The sequence below is a fragment of the Marmota flaviventris genome, chromosome 8 (assembly GCF_047511675.1).
Source record: "Marmota flaviventris isolate mMarFla1 chromosome 8, mMarFla1.hap1, whole genome shotgun sequence".
NCBI classification, from domain to species: domain Eukaryota; kingdom Metazoa; phylum Chordata; class Mammalia; order Rodentia; family Sciuridae; genus Marmota; species Marmota flaviventris.
In genome coordinates, this window is record NC_092505.1 from 43,296,988 (window position 1) to 43,310,364 (window position 13,377).

A 13,377-nucleotide genomic window follows, 5' to 3' on the forward strand; every position below is an offset into this window, starting at 1 on the left:
GGTCTCTTGGACAACCGAGCAATTTATTTTATTTGAGGAAGTTTCCTCTCAGATACAGAAATATCCTGTTTTCCTGTTGTGGTCTTTACCCCTGTCCTGCTTTCTGTTGCTGTGGTAGAAGGCACAAATAAGGGTCAATGTGTGGGAACAGGAGTGTTTTGACTCAAGATCCACTTGGCTTCCTGAGTCTTCTGGGTTGCACCAGGTTCCCTAGGGTGAAGACCCAAGATGATTGCCAGGGACAAGGTGCCCATTCATTGGTCTTTGGCCCTTCCTTTGCTGGCCAATGAGAAAGGACATTTGTGAGGTGGGGACTATCTGCCCCCATGAGTACTAGGCTCTTGAGGGAAGGCCTTCTCCTTCTCACATCCGTCCATCTTGACTAAGTTGGTGGGTCTGATTCCATACCAGAGGGTAAGAGCAATTCTATTAAGTTCCAGGCTTGGGGGGCGGGAGATGACTGCCCAGCCTTAGTTGGGATGTGCCCAGGTTTTCCTGTCTGTCATAGTATAGAATTTGTTATGGGCAAAACCCAGGGGAAGGCAGAACTGGTCGAAGCAGACAGGCCTCAGAATTTTTTCTCAATTCTCCAGAACTCCAAGAGAGAAAGAATTGTTCCTTCTGGCCAAAAAGCCCAGTGCCATCTTGAATTTTCCTAATTCACTTGTGGGAGGATGCCTACTGAGAAAAAGATTAAGGTCAGTGAATGGGAGGGCTTGTCCACAGATGGAGTCAGATTTGATAAAGGACAAGAGGTTAAATCACTTCTCAGCCTGACCAGGTACAGCAAAGGAATCAGCATGTGCAGAAGCAGCTTGGGAAAAGTTAAGTAGAGGTTTGACCTCAAACTTGAGTTTAAAATTGGCTCTGCCACTTGATTCAGTTCAACAAAGATGGCTGGGTATGTGCTACTGGCCACACACTGGGTGGTTCATGAGATAAAAGATGAGTGTGATGTGGCCATTGTCCGTAGATTTGGGGATATCATAGCTATGGGGATATCTTGCCAGGCAATTGAGGGTTTCAAGTGAGGTAAAGAGAAAATAGTCTGGGAAAGTTATAAAAAATCTCATTTTTGAAAGGTACTTTCTGAGAGGAGTGCCTGGATCTGCCTGATCTTTGCCAAGCCCAATCCTATTTGTCCCAGAGAGTGCTGCCTCTGAAGCTTCCTGGTGGTTTTCACCTGTAGAAGCGGTGGTCAGAGTGGGGTGGGCAGGGGTAAGGGATTTAGAAGTCAGAGCAGCTCCTCATGGATTAGAGGACACAGCTCCCTGATATGGAGATGTTCTGGCTTTTTAATCAAGCCTCATGCTTGATTCTGATTCTTTTTTTTTTTTTAATTTTTTTAAAGACAAAAAGAGAGAGAGAGAGAATTTTAGTATTTGCTTTTTAGTTTTCGGCAGACACAACATCTTTGTTTGTATGTGGTGCTGAGGATCGAACCCGGGCCGCATGCACACCAGGCGAGCGCGCTAGCGCTTGAGCCACATCCCCAGCCCTTGATTCTGATTCTTGATTTACTCCTCTGGTCTCTGTTAGGAGTAAGGCTTGTTCTGCCTTGACTGGTTGGGGGCAGAATATCCTAGCAGAATATGGCCAAAGGAACACAGTGGTGCCAGCTTGGCTAATGGAGCTGAGCAGTAGAAATCAAACCCTGCAGCTTCATCAGTGGCCCTCTGTTGTCACCCTTCCTTATGTCTTGAGAAGTCTCAAGGAGAGACACCAGTCTTGCTTCTTGTCCTTTTTAAGGTGGCTGCAGGGACAAACTCTCTACTATCTGCTCACCAAGTCAGAGGATCAGTACTCCAGGTACTTGGCTGAGGTCAGGAGTGATGTGTTTTGGAGATCGAGTGTTCAATTGGGAAAACTTCTTGGGGAGAGAGACTCATCCTAAAAATGCAGTGGAAGGATGTTTTGCTTTACCAGTAGCTTGAAGGTATGAGTGAATGAGCGTATGCACGTGTGTTTGTGTAAGGGTGTGGCGAGCCTAGGAATACTGACATCTGTTTCAGGCTGAGTGAAAACTTTCAGACAATTCTAGGAGCCAGACAGAGTTGAGTAGATTTACGATTCTACCATTTATCATTAGGCTTTATCATGCAAAATTGCCAATATTTTACTATTTCAAACTTTAAGAGTAGTAATTTCAAGCCACTTAACCAATTGTTGTGTGTTATGAAGCCAGCATTTCAACCTCTTTGAGTCTGAGGGTCTCTTATAAAGTAGAGTCCAAAGTGGGGGTATGGGAGGATGAAATAAAGTCAGATGATATGCCAAAGATGTTCACCAATTTCAAAGTGTTCTTGTGTACCTTATCTCACATGATCCCACTTAGCAGATTGGGAAACAGAGTCTGAAGGTCAGTGGTGGATGGTTTACCGTTTTGGAAGCTGTAACAGAGATTTCTCTGAGATCATTTCTTTTATCTCTATTTCTTTATCTCTAAAGTGTGGGTCAGTTTCCTTCCTTCAGGGAGCTCTTGTTAAGGTGAAAATAAATGATGTGTAAATACTCCTTGCATGGTATCTGGCTTCTGTGAGGATCTAATAAATACTTCCCTCTTCCTTCCCTGCAGTCTTCCCATTTGAAAAACCAGGACAGTGATGAGATGATTTCTGAGGTCACTTTGGCTCTGGATGTGAGGATTTTGTGCACTGTTCTGACTTTTCCTGCTGGAGCAGTTGGCACCAGCTTGGCAACCTCTTCCCCCATAGAGCTCTGTCTCTTGCTAGTCCCAAAGGGGATCCTGTCCTTGTATTTCACAAGATTATGCTGTTGCTATTGAAATTCCAGCAGGTCAAAGTGGAATTTCTCTTATATTTTTAACAGGAAAATGAGAGATCATACTATGGCCCCTTAAGATCCCAAGTACATCATGATCATCTCCTTATGAATTTAAAAAGGGAATGAACTCATGCCTGTGTACAGTTTGCCAGGAAGATCAGGCCAGTGTGGTGATTTTGGTTTCAAATTGTACTTTTGCTCTCATTTGCTTGTTATCCTTGGATAGAAATTACTGAATCTCTCTAATTGTTGGATTTCTCTTGTGACAACCGAGTTCTATCTCCTAGCATTATGAGTGAAATGAGAAAAGAGTAGAGGAAATGGACAGGGGAGAGGAAGGAGGGAAAGGCAAAATACTGGGGAATGATATTGGCCAAATTATATTGCTATATTATGTGAATGAACATACATGTAATAACAAAACCCAACATATGTACAATTCCAATGCACCAGTAAAAGAAAATGATGGGGAGAAGGGAAATGGATATGTAACAGTAGTCCAAAAATATTTGTTTGCTTCTCTTCTCTCACTTACTATAGAGCACTTTATATGTTCATAAAATACTTTTTCATGCTTTCTACCAACTGGTTTTCATAACAATATTGTGAAATAGGCTAGGTAAGAATTAATATCCCACATTTATAGATAAAGCACATGAAGTCGGAAAGGTGGGTAGGAGAAGTAAGACACCCAGAGAGTGAGGAGGAGCCTGGGGGAGAAGCCAGGTCTCCTGCTTCATAATTTGCAGGCCAGGTCTTTCCACACTATCCTCTGTCATCCCCACTCCAAGGGGAAGAATACTAAAGGGAAGGTGTGTGACTGCAATGCTTTCCCTCCTGGGCTATGTTGAAGAACTGTCTGTTTTGGGGATCCAGAGGACCAGAGTTTGATTTCCAGATCCTCTGTGTTTAATTCTGGGATCTTGGGCAAGTCACTTAACCTCTCGTTTTCCTCACTCCAAAATGGACTCAGTCATAACTGACATTTATTGAGCACTGACATACACCAAACCAATGTTCTAGGTCATTAAATCCTCCAACAAGCTTGAAAGACTATAACACATTAAGGGTAAGAACAAATAATTGGCACCTAGGTACTAAGATTGTAGAGTCTGTGCTTCTTATTCTACCCCATACTGTCTCTCAAGATGGTTGTGAGAATTAAAAGAGACATTACATGAGGTAGGGACTTTATAGGTAATATTTTCCACAGGCAAAGGATTATAAGCGGTCCTAGGATTTAGCTTTATGACCCATGTAAGTTTTTCTTTATAGGTATGATTAAGTCTTAGATTAATCCTTAGTTTCATTTAATAATGTTTTCCCCATAGAAACAGACGTTTTTGGAAATCAAAGCATAACAATTCTTTATCTAAACAAAGAATACAAATAGTTTTGTAATTTTTTTTTGAAAATGAGGCATCTTTACATTGACTTTCAGTAGTTATCAACTGCTCATTTTTCATCTAGAATTAGGTTGGAATGCAGCCTTCTTCAATCAGACTCTTCTCTCAGCATCAGAAACGTCCTGATGTCCTCATTCCTTTCTCTTCCCTTTTCTGCACCTCTACCCTATGCCACCCTCAGAGGACCCAGACTGATTACATCTGTAACTGGAGAAAGCTGTCCATAACACTGAAGTGTTGGAGACAGATGATGTTCCCTTGGGTTAGGAGAACAGGATCTCAATTTTTCAGAGAAGGGGAGGAGTCTTTGCATTTCCTCCAAGCATTTGGGGTAGACCACCAACCCACCTTTTATCTTTAGGTGCCTCCGCTAGTTTGCACATTCTGGTCTCTCTCCTCCTGTCTCCCTACGGAAAATAACAGAGCCGCACAGATTTTTCTTTCCTCATTTCTGCAGAACACAAGCATAAAGCCAAAGTTCTGAGTTTTATTGGTAAAGTTGTAAGAAGAGAGGGCAGGCATGCCAAATAATGGGAAAGTTTAAAGACACATGGAATCTTAAATTCAGAACAAGCACCTCCTGAAACATACAGGGGGCTTTGCTGGTCTCTTCTTGGCTTCTCCTCTAATTCACTTCTTTCTTTTAACCTTGGGACATACCAACGTTGAGCTACCTCTCATTTTGTTTCCGGCACTTTCCCAAGTCCTCCAAATTCAGTAGAGGGCGATCAAGGCACACACAGATGAGAAAAGGAGTATTGAAGGACTCTTATGACCCTTAAGGAGCGGCACCAGTCTCTGTGGCTCTTGTTTGTCACTGTCCCTCTCCTTCTATCTGTCTGCCAGTCTCATTCTCAATAATGACTTTACTTATAAAATTATAATAGAACCTGATATTTGATAATGATGCATCAGATCAAAAGAGAGGGAAATGTTAATTTAATTAAAGGAGCTTAAATAGTTGGTCTTCAAATGGGCGAAAAAATCATTGAATATCTGGGATCACAGCTTATATCAAGACAAAACCAGAGATGGATTAGAGAAGGAAACTTTCAATATATCAAATGATAGGAAAAATAGAAGAAAATCAAATATTTACCCAATCCCAACCTTGATAAGGACTATTTAACACCTGGAAACAAAGAAAACTATCTATAGAATTATCTATGTAAAAACGAAACCTTCTATATAAATAGAAATTAGGATAAACAGAAGGATAATCTAATACCGGAGAAAACAGTCCCAGCATGTATGGCAAAGTATTGATACAAAGAGCTCACACATGTTGATCTGTAAACATTATATTCATGATAAATTGAGTAACAAAGCTATCTGAATAAGGAAATTAAATTAGGAAGTAGACCAGGCATTGTGGTGTATGCTGGTAAATCCCAGCAGATCTGGAGGTGGGGAGTAGGCAGGAGGATCACAGGTTCAAGCCAGCTTCAACAACTTAGTGAGGCACTAAGCAACTTAGAGAGACTTTGTCTCAAAATGAAAAATAAAGAGGACTGGGGGTGTTGCTCCATGTTGAAGCCCCTCTGGGTTCAATCCTGGATACAAAAAAAAAAAAAAAATAGGAAATAGGACTTTAATAAAATGTACAAGTCATTAAATGACTCAAGGATGCAAAATATAGCAGTGAGATACCATTTCTTTTGCTCACTAAACTAACAACAAGAAAAAAGTATTTTTCATGATAATATTCAAAGCTGGTCCTTTTATATACATGCTAACATGCTACTGGACAGCAGAGTGACATCCTCAAGTATGGGAATGTATATCAAGATACTTGAAAAAATGTTCATCATTCTTGGTCCAGGAACTTCTAGAAATATGTTACATTGGAATAATAATTGGAGGAAAAGTCATATACCTATGGGTGTTTAAAATATCATTTAAAAATGATATGTAATATTATTTATTACAGAATATAAAATGACATTTTAAAGGAATTTAAACTGAAAGTTCCCCAAAATAGAACGGTCAAGTATATTTTTGTCAAGTCCCCATTGATGGATTAGCATTCAGAAAGGGTGGTTATAAAAACTATAAAATGATAAAACAAATATAGAAGAGTAAATTTCTGTGTAAAGTATAACTTCTATTATTTAAAAATAAACAGGGAGGGGCTGGGGATATATCTCAGTTGGTAGAGTGTTTCCCTTACATGCACAGGGCCTTGGGTTCAATCCCTAGCACCACACACACACACACACACAAATAAAATAAAATAAAATAAAATAATAAAAATAAACAGAAATTCTTGGTATTAGAAATTAATTTCTTTTCTGCAATTTCTAAAAAGCTTATGCAACACATATACACATGCATATATGTGTACTCACAATATAAATATATATATATAAGCACACATACATACATATATATACAGATGAAAAATGAGTTGGTTGTGCCACATGAAGAGGGCAGCATAGTGCCCCAGGTAAAAGGGTGTAGAAGTGATATTCCAGATACCATGCAAATCTGATGTAAGATTGCCAATCAGGGTCTTTCCTACATTCTTCACAGAGAAGCAGTTTATTCTAAAAACAAATCTTATTCTGAAGCTTCATGTAGTATAGGAGAGACCAGCAAACTCATGAAAAACAGTGAGTCTTTGGAGTAAAACAAGGACATGGAGTACATTTCATTTAGAATCAGGTTTTTGTAACTCACCACCTTATCTCACAGAGGATTTTAGTGATGCCTCTAATCCAGGATCCTAGAACCTATTTCCTACCCAGCCATTCTTTCTTCTAACTCCTTGTTTAGAGAAAAATGGAGAGACAAAGACCCCGGCCACCAGATGTGGCATCTTAGATCATCCAATGATGATTTCCCAGACTCTAGGAGGGGTCCAAAGTCCATAAGGAGCCCGAATAGGGCCCTCTTCTGGGAGGGGGCTATGGAGGGTTGATTCTGGGAACCAGAGGCCCTTGGACACCTATCCCACTTGAGCTCTCTGCTAGGGCTCCCAGAATACACATTTTAATACACTCCACCATCCCTCCTTTCTTTTCTCTTTCTTTCTCTTCCCCTCTCTAATTCTCTCTTTTTCTTTCTTTTGTTATAAAAATATTTATTTGGTTTCTGCTGTGTGTTTGCAAAATATTAGACTTGCCGGATGGTGTCTGTTTAATGGAAAAACAGGTGAGCAAAATAGGAATTATAGTAGAGTGCAAAAAGGGTAATAATAGAGGTAAGACAGGAAATTGGGGGAACAGAGGAGGAATAACCAACCCAGATGGGAGAGGAAGGACAGGAGGACTTCCTGAAGGAAGTGACATACAAACTGTGTCCTGAAGGCTGAGTAGGGTTTGGGAAGTGAGGAGGGATAGGTATGTGGCCCAGGCAAAGGATCAGTGGATGTCCTCATAGGACAACACATCTCTGGTTGTCTGATTAGTTCAAAGTGAGGCTCTGTGTATACATGTACCAAATGGCCAAATATATAACCCAGGAGAGGGGAAGAGGAAGAAAGAGAAGTGTGGGGAGAAAGAAGGAGGAATAGTCACAGAAATTGAGAGAAAAGGAGGGAGAAAAGAAGAAGAAGAAGAAGGGAGACAAGGAGAGAGAAGTTGGTTGAGTTGAGTAGACAGATCTGAGTCATCATTCTTGGAAAACTCAAGAGTGGTGATTGGCCAGCTGCCTCTTGGAGCATTCCCTGTACCTGGTCCTGTGCTCAGATATGGGGGATTTGAAGAGAGTCATCCCTGCCATCATGAACTCACACTTCTGCTGAGGAAAGGAAACTTTGTACAGGGAATAATGCTAAGTATTGCAAATTTGGGGGTAGAAAGAGATCAAGGTAAGTTAAAACAGTCAAGGAAGTCTTGACAGTTCTTGGAGTGGACCCTACTGAGATGGTTTAACTGCTACACATTCCTGACTGGGGGTGCTATTGTGGGAACTGCCTCTCCCATGGCTGACAGTGTCCATGTTGATTTCAGGACTCAGGATGCTGTTGCTGCAAGCCCTTCTACTGCTATTAGGCCTGCTTAGTCATGCCCAGGATGTTACTACTGAAGGGCCAGGAGCCCTGCTTCCCATGCCCAAGGGGGCCTGTGCAGGTTGGATGGCAGGCATCCCAGGGCATCCTGGTCATAATGGAACCCCAGGCCGTGATGGAAGAGATGGCATCCCTGGTGAGAAGGGTGAGAAGGGAGATGCAGGTAAGAACAAGGTTTTTTGTTTCCTTCATCATTCCTGGGTAGAGGAGGGTCTCCAGGGCTACATGAGAGCACTAGTTATTACTTAAGGCCTAGACACAGGAAAGATGCAGCACTTTTTTCTTATGTGACCATTAAGCAGCCTGGAATGGATTTTGAGTTGGATGTCCAGGGGAGAGACAAGGTGGTACCTTTAAACCCAAATGACTCCGATCCACCTGCATCTCCTTCCTTGTCCCTTTTCCCATCCTCTTATTCCCCAAATGTTCACTTTTCCTATTCTTTTCTCTTTCATTCCTGTTTCTTCCAGCAGCATTCAACCACTCTTAACTGCATACTCTCCAATGTTCTCCACAAGTTTCGGAGAACTCTTGGTTTTGTTAAGAGGATAACTCTAACGTACAAGACTCTGTTACGGGTTACTACAAGAAAGCCAAACTGAATGTAAACAAGTGTCCAAAGTGTGGAACACAGAGAAAATATGCTCAATGAAGATCTGGATTAATATGAAATTTCTTTGAGAAGGCAGGGTTTGAGTCAGACCTTGAAAGATGTGTAGACAGAATAGAGGAGAGAGGGCATCATGGACAGAGCAGATAGAGGGCAAAACTGTAGTTGGTTGAGCCAGTATACTAAAGGTTAAAAGGTAGAGAGTCTATGATGGAGACTTATAGGAGATAAGGTTGGAGATTTATTTGTGAGAACCCGCGGGGCTCTGGGGTATGTATAAAGAGGAGGTGACATTTCTCCTTGTTCTGTCAGGCAAGCTGTGGGTGGAGGTCCCAGGGACAATGGTTTTAGCTGGACAAAACCTAGACAAGAGCTCCATTTCCTGTGGTCACTGAAATTGTCTCATTCTCTAGGTCTTGTTGGTCCTAAGGGTGACACTGGTGAAACTGGAGTGACTGGGGCTGAAGGTCCCCGAGGCTTTCCAGGAATCCCAGGCAGGAAAGGAGAACCTGGAGAAGGTGCTTATGTATACCGATCAGCATTCAGTGTGGGACTGGAAACCAAGGACACCATCCCCAATGTTCCCATTCGTTTTACCAAGATCTTCTACAATCAGCAAAACCACTATGATGGCACCACTGGCAAATTCCACTGCAACATTCCTGGGCTGTACTACTTCTCCTACCATATCACAGTCTACATGAAGGATGTGAAGGTCAGCCTCTTCAAGAAGGACAAAGCTACCCTCTTCACCTATGACCAGTACCAGGACAAGAATGTGGACCAGGCCTCTGGCTCTGTGCTCCTCCATCTGGAGGTGGGCGATCAAGTCTGGCTTCAGGTGTATGGGGATGGAGACCATAATGGAGTCTATGCTGACAATGTTAATGACTCTACCTTCACAGGCTTTCTTCTCTACCATGACACCAACTGATCACTACTCACTCTGAGCCTCCACCAGACCCAACAGTCAAAAAGTCAATTAAAGAACCGTCAACATCTTTCAGCATAGCAAAGAGATTGATTTTATTGTTCAGTATGAGAATTCTAAACATTATTGGTCCATTTACTCATTAGTTAATTAATTAGGATAGGATTTGGTTATGTGGAGAGAATGAGGTGGAATTAATTTTCACAAAAGTCATGTACTGTGTTTCTAGTCTTGAAGATGATATGATTCCTGGCCTCCAGGATCTCTTATGTAGTAGTAATAATAGAATAATAATAACAAGTACTGAGGGAGTATCACCCTGTAATGACTGCCAGGAAGTAGGTGACAATGCTATTTTGTGCCCACTGTGTCTCCTGACATTCATGCCAATCCTATAAAGTATACAGGAAAGATACTAATCTCCTCTTTTTACAGTTGGGGTCCTGAGGTTGAGAATTAAGTGGCAGAGTTAAAAATCAAACCCAGAGCCTTGGACTTTTCTTACTAGACTGTTTTCCCTTGTAGAAGAACATGGCCTCTTTGGAGTGGTGGTATGGGTCTGTTTCCCACCTCACCTAAGGATCTCTGAATTCCTCTTCATCAGGTCAAATCTACTCCCAGCAGAGCTCCCTCAGAGAAGGTGGTTGGTTCTATGGTAGGTCCCATCCCAGCGGGACCACACACAATGGCTTCTGAACTACTCTGTACTTGCTCTTCTCTGTCTCTCCTCATGCTCTTCTTTCCACCCAAGAAAACTGCTTCCATCTCCAAATGTTGAATTCTTCCCTGTTCCTCAAGTCCACCTGGATAGGAGCTTCTCTAATGTGACCTCTGTTTCTTGCAAACTTTCCTTGCACACAGTGTCCCTCTGTTTTACCATCAATGAGTATCCTGGATGTGGGAGACATCCTCACTCAAACTAGGGGCAACTGCCTGGTAAGGGCTTCCTTCACCCATGAATCCCTTGAAGGTCCTTGATAAATGCCTGATGAAGACTGATCTCTTGAATCTCATATGTACCCAGAATTAATTCCACCTCATTCTCTTCATATAACCAAAGCTTCATCTGTAGAAATATCTTTAATTTAGGAATTCCCTGGTTTTAAGCACCAAATCCTTACTCAAATAGATAGCTTAAACATTTTCCATCAGAGAAGGGGTGATTATGCTTTACAGAACTTAAAGAATTCTCCTTTAAAAAGATAACTTGAGCCTGAAATGAAAAATGCAAGGAGGAATTAGGAAACCATTCTTTCTATGGATACTGTCAAGACTGGGGATGACTTGGGCCTCCTGAATTTATTCTTTTTATTTTTTATTTTATTTTTTAAGAAGTACAGGTGGTTGATGGTGGTTTTAGGAAAAGTAATTATAGCGTGTGTATTAATATAGGAATGGAAAACCCATTTTTGCCTACAGTTTTAAGTTCTGGATGATTCCCTTTTATATGTATGTTGTTTTTCATTAAGTGGTTATTATGAAAAAATAAGACAAAAAATAAGACAAAAAAATAAGACAAGGCTTTGTCTTTTAAAGTACTTGCATATCATTATTTTCTATAAATAAAATTGTTATCTAACATTAAAAGTAAAAGCACTTGCTGCATGTGAAGTGTGTTTTTATTTCTGGAGGAAGGAATGTGGTTTAAAAAGGGATGAACTTTGGGTTAGTTAGGACACAATATTGTGAATAACAGAAAACCCCAACCCAAACTAACACAAGGAAAATTAAAAAAAAAAAGTTTTTCTTTTTTGGATAGAAAATACCAGAGCTATCCTGTTTTAGATAAGGAAGCAATTGTCCCTTTTTTATTTATTCTTTCTCTGTACCTTCTATAGTGAGGCTTCACTCTCAGGAGCTGCAGAGTATAGTTTGAGGCTCTGCCTCATACGTCAAGAAGGAATTAGCAGGGTTGGGGATGTAGACCAGTAGTAGTGTGCTTGACTAGCATGCTCAAGGCCTTGGGTTTAATCCCCAGTACTGCTAAAAATGCACAACCAAACCCCAAAACCATAACCTGCCCAGTTCTTGTAGCTTCACATCACACCATTCAGCCAAATGGATAGTGTCATTTCTGGTGGTTCCCAAAGAGAAGAGAGAACACTCTTTTCCAGAAGTCTCAGCAAGTATGTACTTGTATCTCATCAGCTTTGGCCAGGTTTGTGGGCCCATCTCTGACTAATCACTGGAGTCAGGAGCACTGACTACGCTCAATGACAAGTTTAATTATGGCTCAAGAAAGGGGTATTTAGACATATTTTCCCTAAAGCAAAATCTGGACACTATTACCACAAGTGGGAGAATGGATGATGAATATAAATCAATGCCTGTCCACACAAACTATTAATGTTATATTTGAATTTTCTTTGGCTTCTTAGAGAGATATTGCAGGCAAATTACTGTCAGTTTTCTCTAAAATTTCAACAAGTAGCTAATGTCTAGTCATGCTTATAGTCCCATATCTGGCTAGGGTGAGACTCTCACAGAACTAGACATGGTGCTATGCTCACACGAAGTTCTCTGGGGCACAGTCCTTTCCTTTAGGAAGCAGAAGCACAGAGAAGATCAATCTATAAAACACCTCCTGAGAGAAACTGTGACGGTGATTTTAGGATTGATGCTCTTCTGATGTTTTTAAGTATAATTGTGTATTTATCTATTTCTCTTCAGTTCTGACAGCCTTTGCTTGATGTTTCTAGGAGCTCTGTTGTTAGATACATACATATTTAGCCTTATGTCTTTTTGTGAATTTAGTCTTTTACCGCTATATAAATCTTCATCTATGATAATTTTACCTGTTCTGAAGTCTATTTTGTCTAAAATCACCATAGGAATTCAATTCTCTTTTGATTAGTATTTGGATATCATAACTTTTTCCATCATGTTACTTTATTTATTTATTTTTAAATATTTATATTTTAGTTTTAGGTGGACACAACATCTTTATTTTATTTATTTTTTATGTGGTGCTGAGGATCGAACCCAGTGCCTCACGCATGCCAGGCAAGCTTGCTACCACTTGAGCCACATCCCTAGTCCATGTTACTTTAAATATATTTGTATCATTAGATTCAAAATGTGTTTCTTTTAGATTGTGTATAATTGGGTCTTTTTAAAAAATTAAACATGAAAATCACTTTCTTTTAATTGGCATTTAGAAAATTTATGTTTTAATAAAATTGTGGTCATGGTTGGATTTAAGGGGATCATTTATTTGTTTTCTGTTTGGCACTTTTAATTATCCTTCTTAATCACTTTAGATTATTTGAATATTTCATAGTATTTAATCTTAATTAATTAATTAGCTTTTTGGCTATGATTCTGTGGTGCTTTTTAGTGGTTTCTCTAGAAATCGTAATGTACACTTTTTTTTAACAGTATATGTAGAGTTAATATTTTACCACTTTGAGCAAACAATAGAAATCTTATAACCTTATAGGTTCCTTTATTCTTTTTCCTTTATGTTGTACATGCTGCATATATTACAGCTATATGGTCACATATATTTTAAATAATTTAAAGGGAAAAACACTTAATTCAGATATTTTTATCTCTTTTGTTTTTTATATGTAACTGAAAGTTCCACATTTCCCTCTGAGGTAGTTTCTCCTTAACCTGAAGAATTTTATTTAGC

At 40.2% G+C, this 13,377-nt stretch overlaps 1 protein-coding gene across 2 annotated transcripts; it reads left to right on the top strand.

Annotated features, from left to right (window-relative positions):
- Positions 1-307: 307 nt before the first annotated feature.
- Adipoq (adiponectin, C1Q and collagen domain containing) lies at positions 308-11,348 on the top strand. 2 transcript variants are annotated; one of them, XM_071615164.1, is made up of 4 exons: positions 326-414; positions 594-698; positions 8,144-8,365; positions 9,226-11,348. In XM_071615164.1, the coding sequence occupies exons 3-4, from the start codon at positions 8,152-8,154 to the stop codon at positions 9,744-9,746; spliced, it is 735 nt and encodes a 244-aa protein (XP_071471265.1). In that variant the 5' UTR covers positions 326-414; positions 594-698; positions 8,144-8,151; the 3' UTR covers positions 9,747-11,348. The 2 variants fall into 2 exon arrangements, with proteins under 2 accessions (XP_027807366.2, XP_071471265.1); XM_027951565.2 differs by lacking the exon at positions 594-698 and having other exon boundaries at positions 308-414.
- Positions 11,349-13,377: the final 2,029 nt, after the last annotated feature.

Excerpts from the sequence above, each read along its gene's own strand:
- Adipoq (XM_027951565.2), top strand. The coding sequence starts at position 8,152 with ATGCTGTTGCTGCAAGCCCTTCTACTGCTATTAGGCCTGCTTAGTCAT. Across the intron at positions 8,366-9,225 it reads GGGTGAGAAGGGAGATGCAG|GTCTTGTTGGTCCTAAGGGT; the intron begins GTAAGAACAAGG and ends CTCATTCTCTAG.